Source organism: Oncorhynchus clarkii, chromosome 17, assembly GCF_045791955.1.
Source record: "Oncorhynchus clarkii lewisi isolate Uvic-CL-2024 chromosome 17, UVic_Ocla_1.0, whole genome shotgun sequence".
Classification (NCBI taxonomy): Eukaryota; Metazoa; Chordata; class Actinopteri; order Salmoniformes; family Salmonidae; genus Oncorhynchus; species Oncorhynchus clarkii.
Window position 1 is genome coordinate 69,257,066 of NC_092163.1, and position 23,424 is coordinate 69,280,489.

General features: G+C 42.4%; 1 protein-coding gene across 4 annotated transcripts in view; it reads left to right on the top strand.

Moving 5' to 3' along the window:
- Nucleotides 1-23,424, top strand: part of LOC139371327 (voltage-dependent calcium channel subunit alpha-2/delta-2-like) — a 279,472-nt gene that overhangs the window by 160,863 nt on the left and 95,185 nt on the right. For 3 of the 4 annotated variants that reach the window (XM_071111658.1, XM_071111660.1, XM_071111656.1), the window contains one exon: nucleotides 15,921-16,062. In XM_071111658.1, the coding sequence (XP_070967759.1) occupies nucleotides 15,921-16,062 (142 nt within the window). Of the gene's footprint in view, nucleotides 1-15,904; nucleotides 16,063-23,424 lie in introns of those variants that run through there. The other variant, XM_071111659.1, reaches the window with a different exon arrangement.

A 23,424-nucleotide genomic window follows, 5' to 3' on the forward strand; every position in this document is an offset into this window, starting at 1 on the left:
TGTATTTCAAGGCCTACCTTCAAACTCAGTGTCTCTTGGTTTGACATCATGGGAAAATCAACAGAAATCAGCCAAGACCCCAGAAAAAAATGTAGACCTGGTTCATCCCTGGGAGCAATTTGGGAGCAATTTCCTTGGGGAATTTCCAAACACCTGAAGGTACCACGTTCATCTGTACAAATAGTACGCAAGTATAAACACCATGGGACCACGCAGCTGTCATACTGCTCAGGAAGGAGACGCGTTCTGTCTTCCTAAAGATGATGATACTTTGGCGCGAAAAGTGCAAATCAATCCCAGAACAACAGCAAAGGACCTTGTGAAGATGCTGGAGGAAACATATACTAAAGTATCTATATCCACAGTAAAACAAGTCCTATATCGACAGCAAGGAAGAAGCCACTGCTCCAAAACCGCCATAAAGAAAGCCAGACTACAGTTTGCAACTACACATGGGAAGAAATGTCCTCTGGTCTGATGAAACAAAAATAGAACTGTTTGGCCCTAATGAACATCATTATGTTTGGAGGAAAAAGGGGGAGACTTGCAAGCTGAAGAACACCATCCCAACCGTGAAGCACAGGGGTGGCAGCATCATGTTGTGGGGGTGCTTCGCTGCAGGAGGGACCGGTGCACTTCACAAAATAGATGGCATCATGAGGGGGGATATTATGTGAAAATATATTGAAGCAACATCTCAATCTCATCAGGAAGTTAAAGCTTGGTCGCAAATGGGTCTTCCAAATGGGCAATGACCTCAAGACATCGGTCAGGAAGTTAAAGCTTGGTAGCATACTTCCAAAGTTGTGGCAAAATGGCTTAAGGACAACATAGTCAAGGTATTGGAGTGGCCATCACAAAGCCCTGACCTCAATCCCATAGAAGATTTGTGGACAGAACTGAAAAAGCATGTGAGAGCAAGGAAGCCTACAAACCAGACTCAGTTACACCAGCTCTGTCAGGAGGAATAGGCCAACATTCACCCAACTTATTGTGGGAAGCTTATGGAAGGCTACCCGAAACGTTTGACCCAAGTTAAACTATTTAAAATAAATGCTACCAAATACTAATTGAGTGTATGTAAAGTTCTGACCCACTGAGAATGTGATGAAAGAAATAAAAGCCTAAATAAATAATATTCTCTACTATTATTCTGACATTTCACATTCTTAAAATAAAGTGGTGATCCTAACTGACCTAAGACAGGGAATTTTTACTAGGATTAAATGTCAGGAGTTGTGAAAAACTGAGTTTAAATGTATTTGGCTAAGGTATATGTAAACTTGCGACTTCAACTGTACATGGCTGTATAGTAACTATTGAGACTTCATGTAACGTCACTATTAATATGAGTCACCTATAGATCCACCTGCTGAGTCCACAATCCTCTGTAGAAGGCATTTTATTTTTATTTAGCTAGGCAAGTCAGTTAAGAGCAAATTCTTATTTACAATGACGGTCTACCGCGGCCAAACCCCGGCCAATTGTGCGCCACCCTATGGGACTCCCAATCACGGCCGGTTGTGATACAGCCTGGAATCAGACCAGGGTCTGTAGTGACGCCTCTCGGGAGCCCTATGCAGGGTGTCCTGACAATGCCTTAGTCTGTCACTGGTCTGGGAACAGTTATTAGTCCTTCCAGAAGATGCAAAGGTCACAGTGACTCACCACTCCTCTTTGTGCTACCAAGCCACCTGATTAATTGGCAATCAGTACCAAATGCATGAATTCCCTACATTGTCCGAGCACAAAAGGAAGGAAGGAATGAATAAGGAGGGAGAGACAGAGGAGAGAAAGAGTGATAGAGAGAGATGAAGGAGAGAGAGAAAGATGACGGAGACAGAGAGAGACGGAAGAGAGTAATGGTGGGACAGAGAGAGAGAAAAGAGAAAGATGGAGATAGAGAAATATGTGGACGGACAGAGAGAAGGGCTAGCTATGTTATAAATCACGGCGTGATTTTCATGGTGTGCGGAGGCAGCCCTCCTGTGATTAATGACACAGCACTTTAGGGCCTGTCAACACGTCTAATTGGAGGACATCGGTCATCATTAAAATGGTACTGCTGAGGCCAAGCCCCTGACAAAACCCATGGCGCACCACAGCATACCGCTAAAGGTCACCCCACCTCCATTGTGTCCAGAACCAAGTGACTTGTTATGAAGAGGTAAGTGAGGGAGCTTTTGGAGGAGGGTTTAGTTTCTCCAGCATCCTCTATCCTTTGCCCTCTCCCACTGCTTCCTACTTCTTTTCCACCCTCCTATTCCTTCACCTCCATCACCACCCTGTGTCCTGTCACTGGTCCACAGTGTTTACTCTCTCCATCTGACCCTTACTCCTGTACCCTCCCTCTAACCTAACCTCTGTCCTGTCTTCTCCGTCCCTCCTCTCCCCATGTCTGTTCATCCAATCATCCCTTTCTCTCCTGGGTTGTAGTGCGTCCCTCCACCCCTCCAGTATAAACACTCCATAATTAGAATGTTCGCCAGATGTTCTGGCCTCCATATCGCTCACAACTTTGAATTGATGGCCTTTGTGGCACCCGTATCCCACAGTACCCTTGGGAACGTAAGTGAGTACCACCACAGTTCGGCCTGCCCAAAAGGTGACACTGTCTGTGTCCTCCATCTCCGGTACTCTGTGTCCAGGCGTAAAAACAGCATATAGCGGCTATTCATTTTTTAAAGGAATATCCCACAGTAGTATGTGTGGAGGAAGCATTGGATGGGATTGCTTAGTAGTGGGATGAATAACACCATGTTAAAACTATCTTGAGGTCTAGCCCACTAGTCTTGCCCTTATCCTTACCCAACTCTAGCTGCTTATAAACACGGCAAGGTGACCGAGGACAATTGTATGGTTAAACAGTACAAATACGCGCAGATTGATCAAGATGATGAGACACACACGTATAGGGACAAAGTGAAGGAGCAATTCAGCTGGTCGGGCACGAGGCGTAAGTGTCAGGGGCTTCTAACGATCACAGATTACAAAAAGAAAGCCAGTCACGTTGCGAACACCAACGCTGCGCTACCGGACAAGCTAAACACCCTTTTCTCACGCTTCAAGCATTACGACTCTGTGCTGCAGAGGTGAACCCCTGACGATAACAAGGCTTACGGTCTCCACGGAGGACATATGTAAGTCATTCAAACGTGTTAACCCTCGCAAGGCTGCCGGCCCAGACGGCTTCTCTAGCCATACCCTCAGAGCATGTGTGTGCAGACCAGTGTTTTCTGACATTTTCAATCTCTCTCTAGCTCAGGCAGTTGTTCCCTCCTGCTTCAAGATATCCACTATCATCCCCGTGCCCAATAAAGGGAAAGTAACTGAACTGCATGATTACCAACACCTAGCACTCACTTCCGTCATCATGAAGTGCTTCGAGAGGCTAGTCAAAGTCTATATCACCTCCTACCTCCCCGACACACTCGACCCTCTCCAATTCGCTTACCGCCCCAGACAGATCCAAGGACAATGCAATCGCCATTACACTGCACACTGCCCTCACCCACCTGAACAAAAGGAATGCATTTGTGAGGATGCTGTTCACTGACTACAGCTCGGCCTCCAATACCATAGTGTCGTCTTAGCTCACCACAAAGCTCACGGCCCTGGGATTGAACTCATCCTTATGCAACTGGGTCCTGGACTTCCTGAGTAGGCAACGTCATCTCCTCCACACTGATCTTCAACAAGTCCCCTCCTGTACTCCCTGTAAACCCACGACTGCAAGGCCTCACACAGTTCCAACTCCATCATCAAGTTTGCTGAGACACCACAGTAGGAGGTAGACCTGATTACTAACTACGACAAGACGGCCTACAAAGAGGAGGTAGGCACTCTGACGGTGGGGTGCCAGGTAAATAACCTCTCCCTCAGCATCAGCAAAACAAAGGAGCTGATTGTGGAATTCAGGAGGAGCCAGGTTGGGCACTCCCCCATCCTCATCAACGGAGCCGCAGTGGAGACGTTAAAAAAATGCAAAAAAATCTCTGAGAAGCTGGAATGGTCGAACCACACGGACACCATGGTGAAGAAGGCATGACAGAGACTCTGCAAACCTCGACTCTTCAACACCATTTTTTTTTTTTTCCCCCCCACCCTTATTTAACCAGGAAGGCAAGTTGAGAACAAGTTCTCATTTACAATTGCGACCTGGCCAAGATAAAGCAAAGCAGTTCGACACATACAACAACACAGAGTTACACATGGAGTAAAACAAACATACAGTCAATAATACAGTAGAAACAAGTCTATATACGATGTGAGCAAAATGATGTGAGATAATGGAGGTAAAGGCAAAAAAAAGGCCATGGTGGCAAAGTAAATACAATATAGCAAGTAAAACACTGGAATGGTAGATTTGCAGTGGAAGAATGTGCAAAGTAGAAATGAAAATAATGGGGTGCAAAGGAGCAAAATAAATTTCATTTAAAAAAAAAAATACAATAGGGTAAGAGGTAGTTGTTCTGGGCTAAATTATAGATCGGCTATGTACAGGTGCAGTAATCTGTGAGCTGCTCTGACAGCTGGTGCTTAAAGCTAGTGAGGGAGATACAGTGGGGAGAACAAGTATTTGATACACTGCCGATTTTGCAGGTTTCCCTACTTACAAAGCATGTAGAGGTCTGTAAATTCTATCAAAGGTACACTTCAACTGTGAGAGACGGAATAAACAAAAATCCAGAAAATCACATTGTATGATTTTTAAGTAATTAATTAGCATTTTATTGCATGACATAAGTATTTGATACATCAGAAAAGCAGAACTTAATATTTGGTACAGAAACCTTTGTTTGCAATTACAGAGATCATGTGTTTCCTGTAGTTCTTGACCAGGTTTGCACACACTACAGCAGTGATTTTGGCCCACTCCTCCATACAGACCATCTCCAGATCCTTCAGGTTTCGGGGCTGTCGCTGGCCAATACGGACTTTCAGCTCCCTCCAAAGATTTTCTATTGGGTTCGGGGCTGGAGACTGGCTAGGCCACTCCAGGACCTTGAGATGCTTCTTACGGAGCCACTCCTTAGTTGCCCTGGCTGTGTGTTTCGGGTCATTGTCATGCTGGAAGACCCAGCCACGACCCACCTCCAATGCTCTTGCTGAGGGAAGGAGGTTGTTGGCCAAGATCTCGCGATACATGGCCCCATCCAGTCATCCTGTCCCCTTTGCAGAAAAGCATCCCCAAAGAATGATGTTGCCACCTCCATGCTTCAAGGTTGGGATGGTGTTCTTGGGGTTGTACTCATCCTACTTCTTCCTCCAAACACGGCAAGTGGAGTTTAGACCAAAAAGCTCTATTTTTGTCTCATCAGACCACATGACCTTCTCTCATTCCTCCTCTGGATCATCCAGATGGTCATTGGCAAACTTCAGATGGACCTGGACATGCGCTGGCTTGAGCAGGGGGACCTTGCGTGCGCTGCAGGATTTTAATCCATGACGGCATAGTGTGTTACTAATGGTTTTCTTTGAGACTGTGGTCCCAGCTCTCTTCGGGTCATTGACCAGGTCCTGCTGTGTAGTTCTGCGCTGATCCCTCACCTTCCTCATGATCATTGATGCCCCACGAGGTGAGATCTTGCATGGAGCCCCAGACCGAGGGTGATTGACCGTCATCTTGAACTTCTTCCATTTTCTAATAACTGCGCCAACAGTTGTTGCCTGCTCACCATGCTGCTTGCCTATTGTCCTGTAGCCTATCCCAGCCTTGTGCAGGTCTACAATTTTATCCCTGATGTCCTTACACAGCTCTCTGGGAATTGGCCATCGTGGAGAGGTTGGAGTCTGTTTGATTGAGTGTGTGGACAGGTGTCTTTTATACAGGTAACGAGTTCAAACAGATGCAGTTAATACAGGTAATGAGTGGAGAACAGGAGGCTTCTTAAAGAAAAACTAACAGGTCTGTGAGAGCCGGAATTCTTACTGGTTGGTAGGTGATCAAATACTTATGTCATGCAATAAAATGCTAATTAATTACTTAAAAATCATACAATGTGATTTTCTGGATTTTTGTTTTAGATTCCGTCTCTCACAGTTGAAGTGTACCTATGATAAAAAACAAAGACCTCTACATGCTTTATAAGTAGGAAAAGCTGCAAAAATCGACAGTGTATCAAATACTAGTTCTCCCCACTGTAAGTGTTTCCAGTTTCAGAGATTTTTGTAGTTCCTTCCAGTCATTGGCAGCAGAGAACTTAAAGGAGAGGCGGCCAAAGAAAGAATTGGTTTTGGGGGTGACCAGAGAGATATACCTGCTGGAGCGCGTGTTACAGGTGGGTGATGCTATGGTGACCAGCGAGCTGAGATAAGGGGGGACTTTACCTAGCAGGGTCTTGTAGATGACATGGAGCCAGTGGGTTTGGCGACGAGTATGAAGCGAGGGCCAGCCAACGAGAGCGTACAGGTCGCAATGGTGGGTAGTATACGGGGCTTTGGTGACAAAATGGATGGCACTGTGATAGACTGCATCCAATTTGTTGAGTAGGGTATTGGAGGCTATTTTGTAAATGACATCGCCGAAGTCGAGGATTGGTAGGATGGTCAGTTTTACAAGGGTATGTTTGGCAGCATGAGTGAAGGATGCTTTGTTGCGAAATAGGAAATAGAAATAGTTGACACAGGAAGGCTAAGAAGATCATCAGGGACCTCAGCCACCCAAGCTACCGAGTTCCATCACTCTGACGCGGGCAGTAGAGGAGCATCATGGCGAAAACTGTCAGACTGGCCAATCGATTCAACCTCCAGACCATCAGGATGCTGAATAGCCACCACTAGTCAGTGACCTGCTCCCCCTGTCCCCTTGTGCATGTGACTAATAAACTCTAATCTAATCTAACCCAGGGCTTTTGACAATTAACTGTTTTCATTGTCAGGTTCCTAATTGTAAATCCCTCTTACTATGAATTTAATACACACACAGACACACATGGACACATTAAATGTCATAGGCATGATGTCTTGGCCTGTCTTTTTGGTCCCAGCACCACCGTATTTGCTATCAGTTCACTCTTAGAAAAAGGGGTTCCAAAAGGGTTCTTTGCAGATGGATAGGGTTCTACCAAGAACCGTTTTGATCAGAAGAACCCATTTTGGAAGACAAGGATTCTTTGGCAAAGGGTTCTACCTACAACCTTTAGCATCCTAAGAACTGTTTTTTGAAGAACGGGTTATTTGATGATTAAAATAATTCAGTCAAGAAGGATTCTTTGGCAGACAAGAAAGGTTCTATGTAGAACCATATATACAGTAATATTTCCCAGCATGCTATATTGCAGATATCATTTTCAGAATTGTTTGTTTTACTGTAATATCTGTGTTTTTGCATGAACATTGATTGGTTGATTAATTTTATGCTACTCAAAGATAAATAACATACAGTTTTCTAAACTAATCCAATCTGTTGAAGTTATTGCACCCGTTAGTTACTGAGATGGTTGTTCAAGTCTAGATGATTGAGGCAGTCTCAGTATTCATTCCTCCCTACCCTGCCAGTCCTTCTGAATGTAGGTTCCGGGTGGTACAAAATTCCACTTGTTGGATATCCTTACCCTGGCTGGATTCCAATAGGAATTACACATCGCTTTGCAAACCAGCATAGTGTGACTTACAGGCCTCATTTGGCCTGTAAACTAGGAGATTCGTAACACCACTGTTAGGGTATAACTAGGCCCTCAAATAAAAGCCTTATATATATAATGTATGGTCTTAAAGAATACATTGTTAAAGGCTATTAAGGCTGGTGGAACCGTTCATAGAGGGTTCTAGGAAGCGTTGTCCAAAGATAAAGAAGTTTCTAGGAAGAACCTTTAGATTATACAATTGTCCTTGGTACAACCCTTCATAGAGGGTTCTAGGTAGAACCATATACAGGGGGTTCTTTGAAGAACCCTACATAGAGGGTTCTAGATATAACCCTCTGCAAAGGGTTCTAAACAGCACCAAAAAGCGTTCCCCTATGGGGACACACTGAAGAACCCTGTATGGTTCTACTTAGCACATATCTTCTAGGAGTGTAGAATAATATGTTATTGATTTTAGAGTTGTATTTTCTGCCATTGTTGGGGGGAAATCTCACTGCAAGAAATACCCAAGTGAAAGAGACAAGATCAGGCCCCCCAATAGAAGATTATTACTTAGGCTTCAGCAGGGAACAGACATCGCTCACTCGGGGTGAAATTGCAATGGTCTGTGTTATGCATTATCTCACTTTGATTTGATACTGTTATTTGGCTGCTAGTGAAATACGTATAAATTGTAAATTATGTTCCAAGGTAACGATTTGGTTGAGGGCAAGTAGCAGAGATGTCGGCCATCTAGCTGGCAAAACTATTATTATTCTAGCTTGGCATTCCATTTGAAACACAGTCGTTTAGTGTTTTGATTTTCTTTGCATTACATTACACTGTGAAAACCCAGTTTGTTTCTACTTCAAGGTCTCAGAGCGAGTGACGTCACTAGCGCACACCGTTAACTAGCTAGCCATTTCACAACGGTTACACTCACCCCTCTTTGACCATCTCCTTCTGCGCAGCAACCCCATTTGCTTGGCCAAGGCCAACTGAGCCAACTAGGCTCAAACCATGGACCCTCTGAAAACATCAACAGCTGCCTTCCATGAAGCATCATTACCTATTGCTCCACAAAAGCCGAGAGAAACAACTACTTCAAAGTCTCAGAGCTAGTGATTTCACCGATTGAAAAGCTACTAGCGTGCACCGCTAACTAGCTAGCCATTTCAAACTGGTTGCACACACACTCACACACACACAATAATATCAAAGGGATAAACTGGATCAGGAGCGAGAGATGATTGTAGTCTGGGTGAGCCCTGGATGGGGAAAGGTGGAAATAAAGTAGTCTTCAAAAGGTCGTTCCTGGCCTCTTCAACCTTTGAATAAAACATTGAGAATGGGGAGATGAAATTAACAATTTGGGTAATGAATCGAGCAAAACAGGTGGTGGATGGCTGAAGAAAATGAACCAATCAGTCTTTCCTGTGTGGATTTATTTAGCTCCTAATTAGAAGCTGCCTTGGTTAATTATGATTGGGCTCTTCGGGGAAAAAGGGCCTCACTGAAATGACAGTCAGGCTGAGGGATAAACAAACACTGGGAAGGGACTCCATAGTACGCTGCTGATGCACAAGGGGTTTCTGAAGCCAATCACCTTCACCGTTATTGATAACTCAGCTTCTCTAAGCCAATCATCTTCACTGTAAATAATGAAATAATTTTCTCTAAGCCAATCAACTTCGCTGTAAATAATGCAACTATTTTCTCTAAGCCAATCACTTTCACTGTAAATAATGCAACCATTTTCTCTAAGCCAATCCCCTTCACCCTCTAACCCAGAGACTTTTTTTCGGAACTAACGCTTCCAGCATTCCTAACCCACTTTCTCTGTATCTGATAAAGCAGCATCTCTAACCTAATCATCTTCACCGATGAACCAGCAAGTCCTACCTAATCACCCATGCCACCAAACTGCCTGTAACACAATGTCCTCGCGTGTTTGAAGGACTGCATCAGTAATGGAGTGAACCTCTCTGATAGACCAACATCCAACTCTAACCCTCTCACCCTTGCTGATGCAAATGAATAAGCATGATCACGAACACATTCATTGTCTTTGCTGTAATATCGCTAGACTAGTATTATATTTGTCAACCAATCTTCAATGTCACTGCCACACAATCCACTTTTACCTTTTCACCGTTAAAAGCAGCACATCTTATCACGTCCCTTTTCCACGTACCTCAACTCATGGTTGAGTGGGGCAGGTTCATATTGGGATGCAGTTGGAGATGATTGACAGGCAAAGAGTGAGAAAACGAACAGGAAGGTTTAGACAGAATTAATAGATGAGTTGAGGAATAGGAGACCGTTTAAGAGATATAAATTGAAAATGTGGCTGTGGAAGTTTTATTGTAATGTTCTTACTGTCAAATGTGTGGTGAGGGGTGAATAGGGAGAGATAGGACTCAGAGATGGGGAGTGTCAAGTCTGGTAGGTTTTTGTAAGTCTGCAAAAGAAAGGGGAAACCTGGCAGAGATTAAAGTGATGACACAAGGGCTATACCCAAAGAGTGTAGCCAGAGATGGTAGCCAGAGAGTGTAGCCAGAAAGTATATCCAGAGAGTATAGCCAGAGACATTAGCCAGAGAGTGTAGCCAGAGAGTGTAGCCAGAGAGTATAGCCAGAGAGTATAGCCAGAGAGTGTAGCCAGAGAGTATAGCCAAAGAGTATAGCCAGAGAGTATATCCAGAGAGTGTAGCCAGAGAGTATGTCCAGAGAGTGTATCCAGAGAGTGTAGCCAGAGAGTGTAGCCAGAGAGTGTAACCAGAGAGTATAGCCAGAGAGTATAGCCAGAGAGTGTAGCCAGAGAGTATAGCCAGAGTGTATCCAGAGAGTGTATCCAGAGAGTGTAGCCAGAGAGTATATCCAGAGAGTGTATCCAGAGAGTGTAGCCAGAGAGTCTAGCCAGAGAGTGTAGCCAGAGAGTATAGCCAGAGAGTGTAGCCAGAGAGTGTAGCCAGATAGTATATCCAGAGAGCGTATCCAGAGAGCATAGCCAGAGAGTGTAGCCAGAGAGTATAGCCAGAGAGTATAGCCAGAGAGTGTAGCCAGAGAGTATAGCCAGAGAGTGTAGCCAGAGAGTGTAGTCAGAGAGTATAGCCAGAGAGTGTAGCCAGAGAGTATATCCAGAGAGTGTAGCCAGAGAGTATATCCAGAGAGTATATCCAGAGAGTGTAGCCAGAGAGTATAGCCAGAGAGTATAGCCAGAGAGTGTAGCCAGAGAGTGTAGCCAGAGAGTATAGCCAGAGAGTATATCCAGAGAGTATATCCAGAGAGTGTAGCCAGAGAGTGTAGCCAGAGAGTGTAACCAGAGAGTATAGCCAGAGAGTATAGCCAGAGAGTGTAGCCAGAGTGTATAGCCAGAGAGTATAGCCAGAGAGTATATCCAGAGAGTATAGCCAGAGAGTATATCCAGAGAGTATATCCAGAGAGTGTAGCCAGAGAGTGTAGCCAGAGAGTGTAGCCAGAGAGTATAGCCAGAGAGTATAGCCAGAGAGTGTAGCCAGAGAGTATAGCCAGAGTATTGCCAGAGAGTATATCCAGAGAGTGTAACCAGAGAGTGTAGCCAGAGAGTGTAGCCAGAGAGTGTAGCCAGAGAGTATATCCAGAGAGCGTATCCAGAGAGTGTATCCAGAGAGTGTAGCCAGAGAGTATATCCAGAGAGTGTAGCCAGAGAGTGTAGCCAGAGAGTGTAGCCAGAGAGTCTAGCCAGAGAGTATATCCAGAGAGCGTATCCAGAGAGTGTAGCCAGAGAGTATAGCCAGAGAGTATAGCCAGAGAGTGTAGCCAGAGAGTGTAGCCAGAGAGTGTAGCCAGAGAGTATATCCAGAGAGTGTAGCCAGAGAGTATATCCAGAGAGTGTAGCCAGAGAGTGTAGCCAGAGAGTATAGCCAGAGAGTATAGCCAGAGAGTGTAGCCAGAGAGTATATCCAGAGAGTGTAGCCAGAGAGTATATCCAGAGAGTATATCCAGAGAGTATAGCCAGAGAGTGCAGCCAGAGAGCATAGCCAGAGAGCATAGCCAGAGAGCATAGCCAGAGAGTATAGCCAGAGAGTGCAGCCAGAGAGTGTAGCCAGAGAGTGCAGCCAGAGAGCATAGCCAGAGAGCATAGCCAGAGAGTATAGCCAGAGAGCATAGCCAGAGAACATAGCCAGAGTATAGCCAGAGATTATAGCCAGAGAGTGCAGCCAGAGAGTGTAGCCAGAAAGTGCAGCCAGAGAGCATAGCCAGAGAGCATAGCCAGAGAGCATAGCCAGAGAGCGCAGCCAGAGAGCGTAGCCACAGAGCATAGCCAGAGAGCGCAGCCAGAGAGCGCAGCCAGAGAGTGTAGCCAGAGAGCACAGCCAGAGAGTGTAGCCAGAGAGCTTAGCCAGAGAGCGTAGCCAGAGAGCGCAGCCAGAGAGCGCAGCCAGAGTGTAGCCAGAGAGTATAGCCAGGGAGTGTAGCCAGAGAGTGCAGCCAGAGAGTGCAGCCAGAGAGTGTAGCCAGAGAGTGCAGCCAGAGAGTGTAGCCAGAGTGTGTAGCCAGAGAGTGCAGCCAGAGAGTGCAGCCAGAGAGTGTAGCCAGAGAGTGTAGCCAGAGAGTGCAGCCAGAGAGTGCAGCCAGAGAGTGTAGCCAGAGAGTGTAGCCAGAGAGTGCAGCCAGAGAGTGTAGCCAGAGTGTGTAGCCAGAGAGTGCAGCCAGAGAGTATAGCCAGAGAGTGCAGCCAGAGAGTGCAGCCAGAGAGTGCAGCCAGAGAGTGTAGCCAGAGAGTGTAGCCAGAGAGTGCAGCCAGAGAGTGTAGCCAGAGTGTGTAGCCAGAGAGTGCAGCCAGAGAGTGCAGCCAGAGAGTATAGCCTGGAGTGTGAGTTTTATAACTGAACGTTTGTATGGATTTTTGCTAATGTTTGTCACCTTTGATTTACAATCGTGTATGTCCATGTACTGCATGTGTATGTGTGAGAGCGACACACGCAGAGCGGGAGACAGAGACAGTTGACATATGTCTGATGATGCGTTTCCTGTAAGGTAGCATGTTGTCCTGGTCTGTCACTAAAATGTCGCTATCGTTGACATTCAGTGGACTATCTTCACAACTGTCGGCCTGCTCTGCTCTTACCTTCACTTCCAACAACAGCTTGCAATTGCTTTTTAATAGACAATTAAAGACAGGCCATCGATCAATTCCTGCACAGAGCATGAGGCTTGAATACAAATTTGTGAAAAACAAACAGTTTTTACCATGTCAAATCCAATGAACCCTTGCTACTCCATTAAAGATAGATATATGGGCATGTCTCTGTGTGTACTGTACTGTATTGTATTGTACTGTACTGTATTTGAGTATTTATTTTTTGTCTTAGTTTTTTTGTTTGTTCTGCCTGCCACCACCCTCCTCTTCGGATGTGTGAGTATTTGTGTTATGCACTGACATGTGTCTGTCAGTTTTAGGATTGTATTTTATTACACTTATAATACAGTATGCACAGTATATATGTATTTTGTGCGTAGATTAAGAATTGTATATATTGGCTTCCCTTTCCTGATGGTATGCTATATATTCAGCATGGCTTCCTCTCATACCTTCTCAATGGTGGTAATCTCTCCGTGGGCAGATTCTGCGTGTAAACCGAGAGACTCTGCCAGGACTGAATGGGATGGATGCGTGAGATCCGAGCAGTATTAGTTTCAGTGTTGGGGTTTTCCTCACTGGTTATTTGAATGTTTAAGGCGGTGCTTCAACTCCAGTGCTTCACACGTGTGCCCACACAGATCGGAGGGTGAAGACTTCATTTTTGCCGGAACTCTCCATTTCTAATACATACAGGGCCTTCAGAAACTATTCACATACAGTATTTGACATTTTCCACATTCTGTTGTGTTACAGACTGAATTCATTTTTTACCAAATGTTAGTTGAGTCACTGGTCTACACATAATACCCCATAATGTCAAAGTGGAAGTATGTTTTTCAACATATTTACTAGTTAATTAATAATGAAAAGATAAAATGTCTTCAGTCAATAAGTATTCATACCCTTTGTTATGGCAAGCCTAAATAAGTTCAGGACTAAAAATGTACTTAACAAGTCATATAATAAGTTGCATGGACTCACTCCTTGTGCAATAATTGTGTAAAACATGATTTGAATGACTACTTCATCTCTGTACCCCACACATACAATTATCTGTAAGATCCCTCAGTCGAGCAGTGAATTTCAAACACATTTCAAACACAGATTCAACCATAAAGACTAGGGAGGTTTTCCAATGCCTCGCAAAAAAGGGAACCTATTGGTAGATGGGTACAAATAAAAAAAAGCAATGAAAAACAATGAATATCCCTTTGAGGATGTTGAAGTTATTAATTACACTTCAAATGGTGTATCAGTACACCCAGTCACTACGAAGATACAGGAGAGGATGGAAACTGCTCAGGGATTTTAACATGAGGCCAATGGTGACTTTTAAACAGTTACAGAGTTTAATGGCTGTGATAGGAGAAAACTGAGGATGGATCAACAACATTCTAGTTACTCCACAATACTAACATAATTGACAGTGAAAAGAAGGAAGCCTGTACAGAATAAATATATTCCAAAATATGCATCTTGTTTGCAACTAAAGTAATACTAAAAAAAAAAGTAGCAAAACAATTACGTTTTTGCCCTGAATACAAAGTGTTATGTTTGGGGCAAATCCAATACAACACATTACTGTGTACCACTCTCCATATTTTCAAACATAGTGGTGGCTGCATCATGTTCTGGGTATAATTGTAATTGTTAAGGACTGGGGAGTTTTTCAGGATAAAAAATAAATGTAATGGAGATAAGCACAGGCAAAATCCTAGAGGAAAACCTGGTTCATTCTGCTTTCCACCAGACAGCAGGACACTAAGCTACAACACAAGGCCAAATCTACACTGGATTTGCTTACCAAGAAGATAGTGGATGTTCCTCAGCGGTAGTTTTTACTTAAATCTTTTTTAAATCTATGGCACTACCTGAAAATTGTTGTTTAGTAATGATCAACAACCAATTTGACAGGGCTTGAAGAATTTAGAAAATAATAATGGGCAAATGTTGCACAATCGAGGTGTGGAAAGCTCTTAGAGACTTACCCAGAAAGCCGCACAGCTGTAATCACTGCCAATGTGCTTCTACAACGTATTGACTCAGGGGTATGAATACTAATGTAAAGATATTCTATATTTAATTTTCAAAAAATTTGCAAACATTTCTAAAAACATGTTTTCACTTTGTCATTATGAGGTATTGTGTGTAGGTGGGTGAGAAATTAATATATTTAATCCATTTTGAATTCAGAATACGTCAAGGGGTATTAAGACTAACTGAAGACCCTGTATGAACACAGAAGTTAATCATGCAGCTGACCAAATTACGCAAAATTTTACTTCTAGGTTAACGGAGATTACATTTATGGTATTAGATACAGTATGTGCTATATTTTGTCAGTATGCACCTTGCAGCATATTAGTGAGATCCCTTAGGATTTGGAGGCACAGATAAATGAATAAGCTCCACCAGAGGATGTGTTTAGATCTAACTCCTATTTATTTTCACATGATTGGCTCTTGAAAATGCAAGGCTTGTCCTCTGTCGATAGCTAATCAAGATGGAATCCTAAATGTCACATTAATAGGAAAAGTTTTACTCCCACATTTCTTTTGTCCTTATTTGACATTTGTCACTTTGTGAAAGTAACCCAGCTAAATACTAATGGAAGAGGTCATCCTCTCAGTAAACACATTATAGCTCTATAGCTCTATGTTCTGTGCTAGTGGGTAGACTACAGAATAATAGACATTCTGTTGTTCTGAATGTCTAACATAACACAAGGCAGCTCCAGCTGGCTTCTTAACCTAACACTGCATGGGCTTAGTGGAGATGCAGCCTGTGTGGGTGGCAGAGAAAGCTGTGATTAAGTAGTGTTGGTTGTTAGTTATTATTGTCAGACTTAATTTGTGTGCCACCTAATGTGTCTGTGATAGCCATCTTGGACACTAATTGATTCCAACTGTTTTGTGTCTACTTTGATACCTGCTGTTGCTTTGTGACGAGGCAAAGAATAGAAGGCAAATCCAAACCCAGCCTAAAAAGCGGTGTAATTGCTGTTTTTGTAGTTTAATCCAGGAGTGTGCATGTGTGCTTCTGTGTGTGTGTGCGTGAGAGTATGTGCGTGTGCCTGTGCATTCAATCCTTTGTGAGTGTGTTCCTGTTTGTTTGTGGCTTTGCGGGGCGGATATCTGTTTGCGTTCGTCTGTCTGCATTTCCTCCTGTACTGTACTTATCTCATTAACAGTGTGTTTCTTTCTCTGTGTATGTCTCTCTGTGCAGACGGAGGATGGAGATGGGGAAGAGAACCTGATGGAGAACCCCTACTCCATGAAGCTGGAGTTTGTGGACGATCCCAACTTTAAAAACAAGGTCAACTACTCCTACAGCGCCGTCCAGATCCCCACAGACATCTATAAGGGCTGTAAGTACCAAGCTGCACAGGCATCCACACACACGATCTGACCTTTTTGGGGAAGGAAATAGGATACCTAGCAGTTGCACAACTGGATACATTCAACCAAAATGTGTCTTCTGCATCAGAGAGGTACGGGGGTTGCTGCTTTAATAGACATCCACGTCATCAGCGCCCAGTTGTTGTAGGAGGTTAACTGCCTTGCTCAGGGGCAGAACAGCAGATTTTTCCACTTTGCTGGCTCAGGGATTCAAACCAGCGACCCTTCAGTTACTGGCCGCTAGGCTACCTACCTCCCTGTTTTGCTAGGTTACATACAAGGTTTTTTATTACACATGTTCTAACAGGATAAATCCTTGATATGCCTCATTTTGTTTCTGAGGGGTTCCTGAGCTGCGGGGAGGACAGGTCATTTTAACTCCTGGAATGGAGTCAATGGAATGATATCAAGCTTGGTTTCCATGTGGTTCATAATGTACTATTCCACTGACTCCATTCCACTGACGTCCTTGACCTCAGCAGCCTCCAACGGTGTGAGCTGAGCACTGTATCCTGCTCCTCTGTGTATCAGTCAACACTTGCTTACTGTAACATAATAGGACATGGCAGTAGTGTTCCCACAGTAGCTGTGTGTGTGTGTGTGTGTGTGTCTGTGTGTGTGTGTGTGTGTGTGTGTGTGTGTGTGTGTGTGTGTGTGTGTGTGTGTGTGTGTGTGTGTGTGTGTGTGTGTGTGTGTGTGTGTGTGTGTGTGTGTGTGTGTGTGTGCGTGCGTGCACAATGGGCATAACTCCCTCCTTGGGAGTCATCCAAAAGTTGACAAAAGTGAACACGTACCTGCTGGGGCTGTAATTTCGCAGCCACCCTTTATTTTCTCTCTAACCAACAAATAAAATTGGTTCTGTGAAAGTTCCCAGGACATTTGTTAGGTTACGGAAAATGTTCTCATAACACAAAACTGTCCAGTTGTGCTAATGATTATATCATTTTTATATAAAACATTCACCCGATGTTGCAAGAACATTCCTAGAACACATTTAATATTTTCTTTAAAGGTTCCCATAATGTTTAATTTGGTTGTGGGAACAGTCTGGTGAGAACGGTATGGGGACATCACACAAGATATGTTCCCAAAACCCCAAAACTGTCCAGTTGTTCGGATGATTCTACAATGTTTCCTTTAGGGTGCAAAAAACATTCACCTGATGTTACAAAAACGTTCCCAGAACACATTTAGTCTGTAAACATTCTTACAACATTAAGGGAATGTCCTGTGCAACCTAACTTAAACATTATATTAATGTCATCACAGCTGAGCATATTTTGTGTTTTGGGAGCATATCTCTTGCAATGTACCCACACTGTTCCCACAACCAACCTTGGAAAGTTGTGGAGATATGACAAGAGAAAGGTTCCCAAAACACTAAAACTGTGCAGTTGTACTGACATTCAGATAATGTTTGCATCAGAGTGCACAAAACATTCCTTTTATGTTGCAAGAACGTTGACAGAACAGCCTTTCTGAGTTCTTTAGAAGTTCCCTTAATGTTTAATTAGGTTGTGGGAAAAGTGTGGGTACATTGCAAGAGATATGTTCCACAAACAACAAAATATGCTCAGCTGTGATGACATTAATATAATGTTTAAGTTAGGTTGCACAGGACATTCCCTTAATGTTGTAAGAATGTTTACAGAACATGTGGTCTAAGTTCTTTAAAGGTTTCTAGAACATTTAATTAAGTTATGGGAGTTGTCTGGGATGTTGCGCGAATATTCTCATGTTCCCACAATATTGCACAATGTTCCACAATTTCCAAATAAGTCAGTTTTGATGACGTTCATAACATATTTATTTTAGGTTTAACATAATATTCTATTAATATTCGCACAATTTAGAAAATGCTTTATTTAAGTTTTACCTATTATTGCCACAACATTCTCAGCATGCACATTTGTAGTTCCTTAAAGCATAAGAAATCCGATTGATATACATCCCAATTATGTTTCTCTCCATATTTAATGGTAATTCACATTTGAGGACTGTATTGTGATATAGAGACTCATGGAATTTTTAATTTGTTACAAGTACACTGCATATGAAGAGGATGGAATAATGTTAATAAATCAGAAATGGTGTTCTGTGCCCTGATTGGCCATATTAGACCCTGCCAGGATGCAGATATCCCCAGGTGGCACAGAGGGTTAAAGATCTGGCTGCAGATCCAAAGATTGCAGGTTAAATCCCACATATTCTTTAACCATGTTTCTTTTGAGAGAAATTGAGGCTCAGCCTACTAAAAGAGAACGCTGTCTTTTACTCATCCAGATTTGTAAATCCAGTCAGTTATTCAGAATTTAGACCAACTGTAAAAAAACAAAACTTTTTGTAACAATTAACTGTTCAACTTCTTAGAAAACACAACCCTGTCTTATTTTCATGATCTGAAAAGCAAAAGTGTTCCTAGATCAGCACTCATAGTCTTGGATACCTTGTAAACATGGACCCAGAGCTACGCAGCATATAAAGAGGAAGAGGGAAAGTGATGGTGACTAACCCAGTTAACCGTTAGTTATGTCTAAGAAGGTTTAAAAGGAAGCATGGAATTCCTGATTGACCATACAGCCATGGCTATATACTGAAAAAAAGAATCCATAAGAGCACTTCCCTGGTGGCACAGAGTATGAAAGACCTGGCTTGGGAACCAAACATTCCAGGTACAAACCCCACATATGCAGATTGTCAACATATGAAGTGTAAAACATATGGTTATATTTGTATGATTAATTGCTGTTCAAATATCTTCTAGATTAAAATGCTGTGTGTCTTTCACTTTTCAGTGGGCCTACAATAGAGTCATTAAATCTGGATGGAAACATAATGGGGATGTATTCCAATTGGCTTTAAGAGCTAAAAATGAGAATGTTGTGGTAATATTAGTTCAAACTTAAATATAACATTTTCTAAATGGTTTTGAAATGTTCTGAGGACCACCAAGACAAGGGAAAATGTATTTTGTTTGAATATTTATAGGATTTCATGTTAAACCTAAAGCAAATACGCAATGAATGTAATAAAAACTGACCCATTTGGAAATTGTGGAACATGGTGCCACATTGTGAAAATGTTCTGTTCAACATTTTTGAATATCACAATACTATTATTGCAACGTCCTAGATAATTCCCATAACTTCATAACATTTTATTGGAACCTTTAAAGAACTTAGACCATGTGTTCTGTCAACATTCTTACAGAATTAAGGTAATGTCCTGTACAACCTAACTTAAACATTGTATGAATGTCATCACAACTGAGAATATTTTGTGTTTTAGGAACCTATCTGTTGTAATGTACCCACACTGTTCCCACAACCTAGACAAATGTGTTATGACTGTTTAAGAACATAAAAACTGTGTTTTGGGAAAGTTCTCATCACAGCAGGTGAATGTTGTTTTGTATCCTAAAATAAACATTGTATAATCATCTGCACAACTGAACAGTTTTTGTATTTTGGGAACATATTGTTTGTGATGTCCCCACAATGTTCTCACCAGACTGTTCCCACAATCTAATGAAACATTCTGAGAACGTTTAAAGAACAGACTAAATATGTTCTGGGAACATTCTTATAACATCAGGTGAATGTTTTTTGCACCCTAAAAGAAACATTGTATAATCATCTGCACAACTGGACAGTTTTTTGTGTTTTGGGAACATATATTTTGTGATGTCCCCACAATGTTCCTATCAGACTGTTCCCACAACCATAAGAAACATTCTGGGAACCTTTAAAGAACAGACAAAGTGTGTTTTGTGAACGTTCTTGCAATATCAGATGAATGTTTTATACAAATATTGTATAATCATCCGCACGACTGGACAGTTTTGTGTTATGAGAACATTTGTCACAACCTTGCAAATTTTCTGGGAACATTCACGTAATCAATTTTGTTTTGCTGGGAAAATATTACTGGTACATTGTGTTATTACATTACCTGGAAACCTAATGATAACTTTTTGGGAACGTTCTGTGGTGGTTGTTTCAGATGTTGTGCACAACATTTAAATTAATGTCATGAGAACATTCCAAGGATATTTAATTTAAAACATAAAAACATATACAGTGGGGCAAAAAAGCATTTAGTCAGCCACCAATTGTGCAAGTTCTCCCACTTAAAAAGATGAGAGAGGCCTGTAATTTTCCACCATAATTATTATTTTTTATTTTCCACCATAATTTGAAAATAAATTCATTAAAAATCCTACAATGTGATTTTCTGGAGTTTTTTTTCTCATTTTGTCTGTCATAGTTGAAGTGTACCTATGATGAAAATTACAGGCCTCTCTCATCTTTTTAAGTGGGAGAACTTGCACAATTGGTGGCTAACTAAATACTTTTTTTCCCCGCTGTATATATTTTGAGACGTTATCATCCTAATGTTAGATAAAAGTCTAACTAGAACTTCATGGGAATCTAAGCTAATGTTCTTGGAATGTTCCCAGTTTGCCGTGTTCACACTCTGTATCCCAAATAATTCACCAATTATCTGCTAACAGATAGACCACCGTTTCTACCTGTTTTGTTTGCAGTCTTCCTCTTCATCAGAAGAACCTCTCTATTTCTGAGGCATAGAAGCTAGGAACCCGGTTTTTAACAAGCTTTTCCAGCAGCCTCACTCAGCCAATCTTCAGAGTTAGCTGCTCTTTATCCCGGACGAGGGGACAAAGAACATGGAGAACCAACCATGGAGCAATCAGTCCTGCCTGTTGTTCCTGTAGCCATTTTGTGCTGGCCCCTAGATTCTCTCAAAGATATGCCTTTACTGGGACTTGTATATGAATAAAGGCTTTCTGATTTAGCCTGCTGGGGATTATATAGGCATAGTAGTAGAATGGAATACTCTGGGAGGATGTTAATTTGAAAGAGTTTTTTTCAGCAAAAAATGTTTACTGTGGGAAAATCAAGTCCCTGTGCATAGTCTGCAGTGGAAAGATTGGCCCAGCTGTTTCAGTTTTGGCACCAGCGCCGTTATGAGCATGCTGTGTGAGTGCTGTTATTTCTCCTTAGTTGAGTAAAATGCAGTACTCATACACAGAAGCCAGTCATTCTCACACTCAAATCATTCAATAGCCTAGCTTCTGTCAATAACACATATATAATACACTCTAAATACAAGCATACAACACATGGTTTTGTTATACAATATTGTGGTTATGCACTGTATGCATTTGATAATGGTAGACATTGATGTTCATTCATATTTCATATTTGGACATTGAGTTAGCAGTAGCACAAAATATTATGACCAGTTAGTGTTAAGCTATAAAATCATGTTATTAGGAATAAGTCAAGCAAATGTATCAAGCATCTCAGAGTAGGAGTGCTGATCTAGGATCAGTTTTTCCTATTAGATCGCAATGAATAAGATTTGCATCGATAGGGGGGACCTGATCCTAGTTCAGCAGTCCTACTCTAAGACGCTTGATCCAAATGGCCCCAGAGATATCAAGTTAAAAGCTGATTTTCATGTAGAGTTGAAAGAAAATTGCCTATTATCCTCCTGGGACATTTCTACCTCTGAGTTCCTGGGGCTTGGAGCGCTGTCGAAAGGGCATAGACATGCTCAGTACCGAAGGAGAAGGCTCCTGCTGGAACACCACAGGTGGCTAGGGGAGCTCACGAGGAACTGATGAGGAGCTGATGAGGAACTGATGAGGAGCTGATGAGGAGCTGATGAGGAACTGATAAGGAGCTGATGAGGAGCTGATGAGGAGCTGATGAGGAGCTGATGAGGAGCTGATGAGGAACTGATGAAGAACTGATGTCTGTGGGTCTTGAGAGGTCTGGGATCATTGAAAGAGCTTTAGGGTCAGTGGAGTGAGCAGGAAAGGCTGTCTGGCCAACCCAGGAAGAACGGAGCAGAGCAGCAGGAGAGTGACATGGTCAGCATTAGAGAATAAAAGCCTGGAACTGAATCTAAAAGTTACAATAAGGCCCAGTAATTGAATCTACTATATAGTTGGTGTCCTGAGTATAGAGCGAATGACTATCTAAATGACTTCTCCAAAACTTCATCAGTTCCATTTTATGATTCCACTGCTGATTCCTGCTGCCAAGTCTGCAAGTTCTCTTCTCCTTCAGTTCTGATGCCTGAGTCTTTGTGCTACTTTACCTGGGAAACACCAGCAGACTATAGATCACTTATTAAATACGGCAATGCTTCAGAGCCTGTTCATTCTATTGAAATCCCTCTGATACTAATCTCTCCCTCTGTTTTAAACCCTCTACTATACCCTCAGATTATTTCTCTATCTACTGTAGTCGATATCTCTGATTTATGTTGTGAGCCCCCTAGTTTCTGTGACTGTGTCTTTTGCTCTTTCCGGATGGAACCCATGTGTTCCGTCGTGTTTGCCTGAACCACAAACAGTCAATGTCCACGCCACACCCACTATGGGATAGAAAATGAACAGGGTGCTATCTACACAGGAGCTGGTGTATTGTGTGGTATTATGTGTCTAAGGCAGTAAGTGTTAGTGGACTATGGTATGGATGAGTTTAGTGTTCTGTGTTATGCTTTGTGGATGGAGTAAATGAATAGAGTTTATTATGAGCACTCATCCTCTGTGTACTTGAAGGGGTTGTTATTGTAGTGCTTTGATAATGAACGCCTAAGAGAAGAGGGTCGAACCATGAAACTTTAGTAATATGATTGGTTTTCTCTGTTATATTTGAGGATTGGAAGGAGCTGGTTTTTGCATGACAAGTAGTTTTTACAAAATTGTGTTAGGCATAGTAATGATATGGCAACAACAGAGTTTTTGACACACGGGAGATGGACCAAGAGAAAGAGCCTGAGAGAGAGGAAAAGAGAGAGGGAGTGAGGAAGGGAGACAGAGAGAGAGAGAGAGAAGGAGAAAAGGAGGAGGAGAGAGACTTTAATAATAGAAACCGTTTAGAGCTAAAAGCTTTTTATTTTTTTATTGAGTTCCTTTCAGCGGCTAAATGAGGCAGTGTATGAGTCCTGGTTTGATTTGTCTGCCAGGGACCATGTCCGTTTATTGAGATTGAGAGTGTTCCCTGGGCACAGTAATGAACCATTTTATGATTCATTATTCCACTGCTGATTCCTGCTGCCAAGTCTGCAAACTTTCTAATTAACTTAGGTCAAACATTCACACAGTTTTCTTCTAATTATCGATGCTTATTGCAGAACGGACACCGCCACAGAAAAAGCCACAGAGGAATAAATTGATGTGGAGAGAGAGGATTTATTCTTGTGGTGGGTGAATGTCAGGGAAACGTTGAGGGAACGAATGGAAGGGAGAGTTTTTCTGAATAATTGCCGGGGAAGAGCTCAGGGGAATATAATTT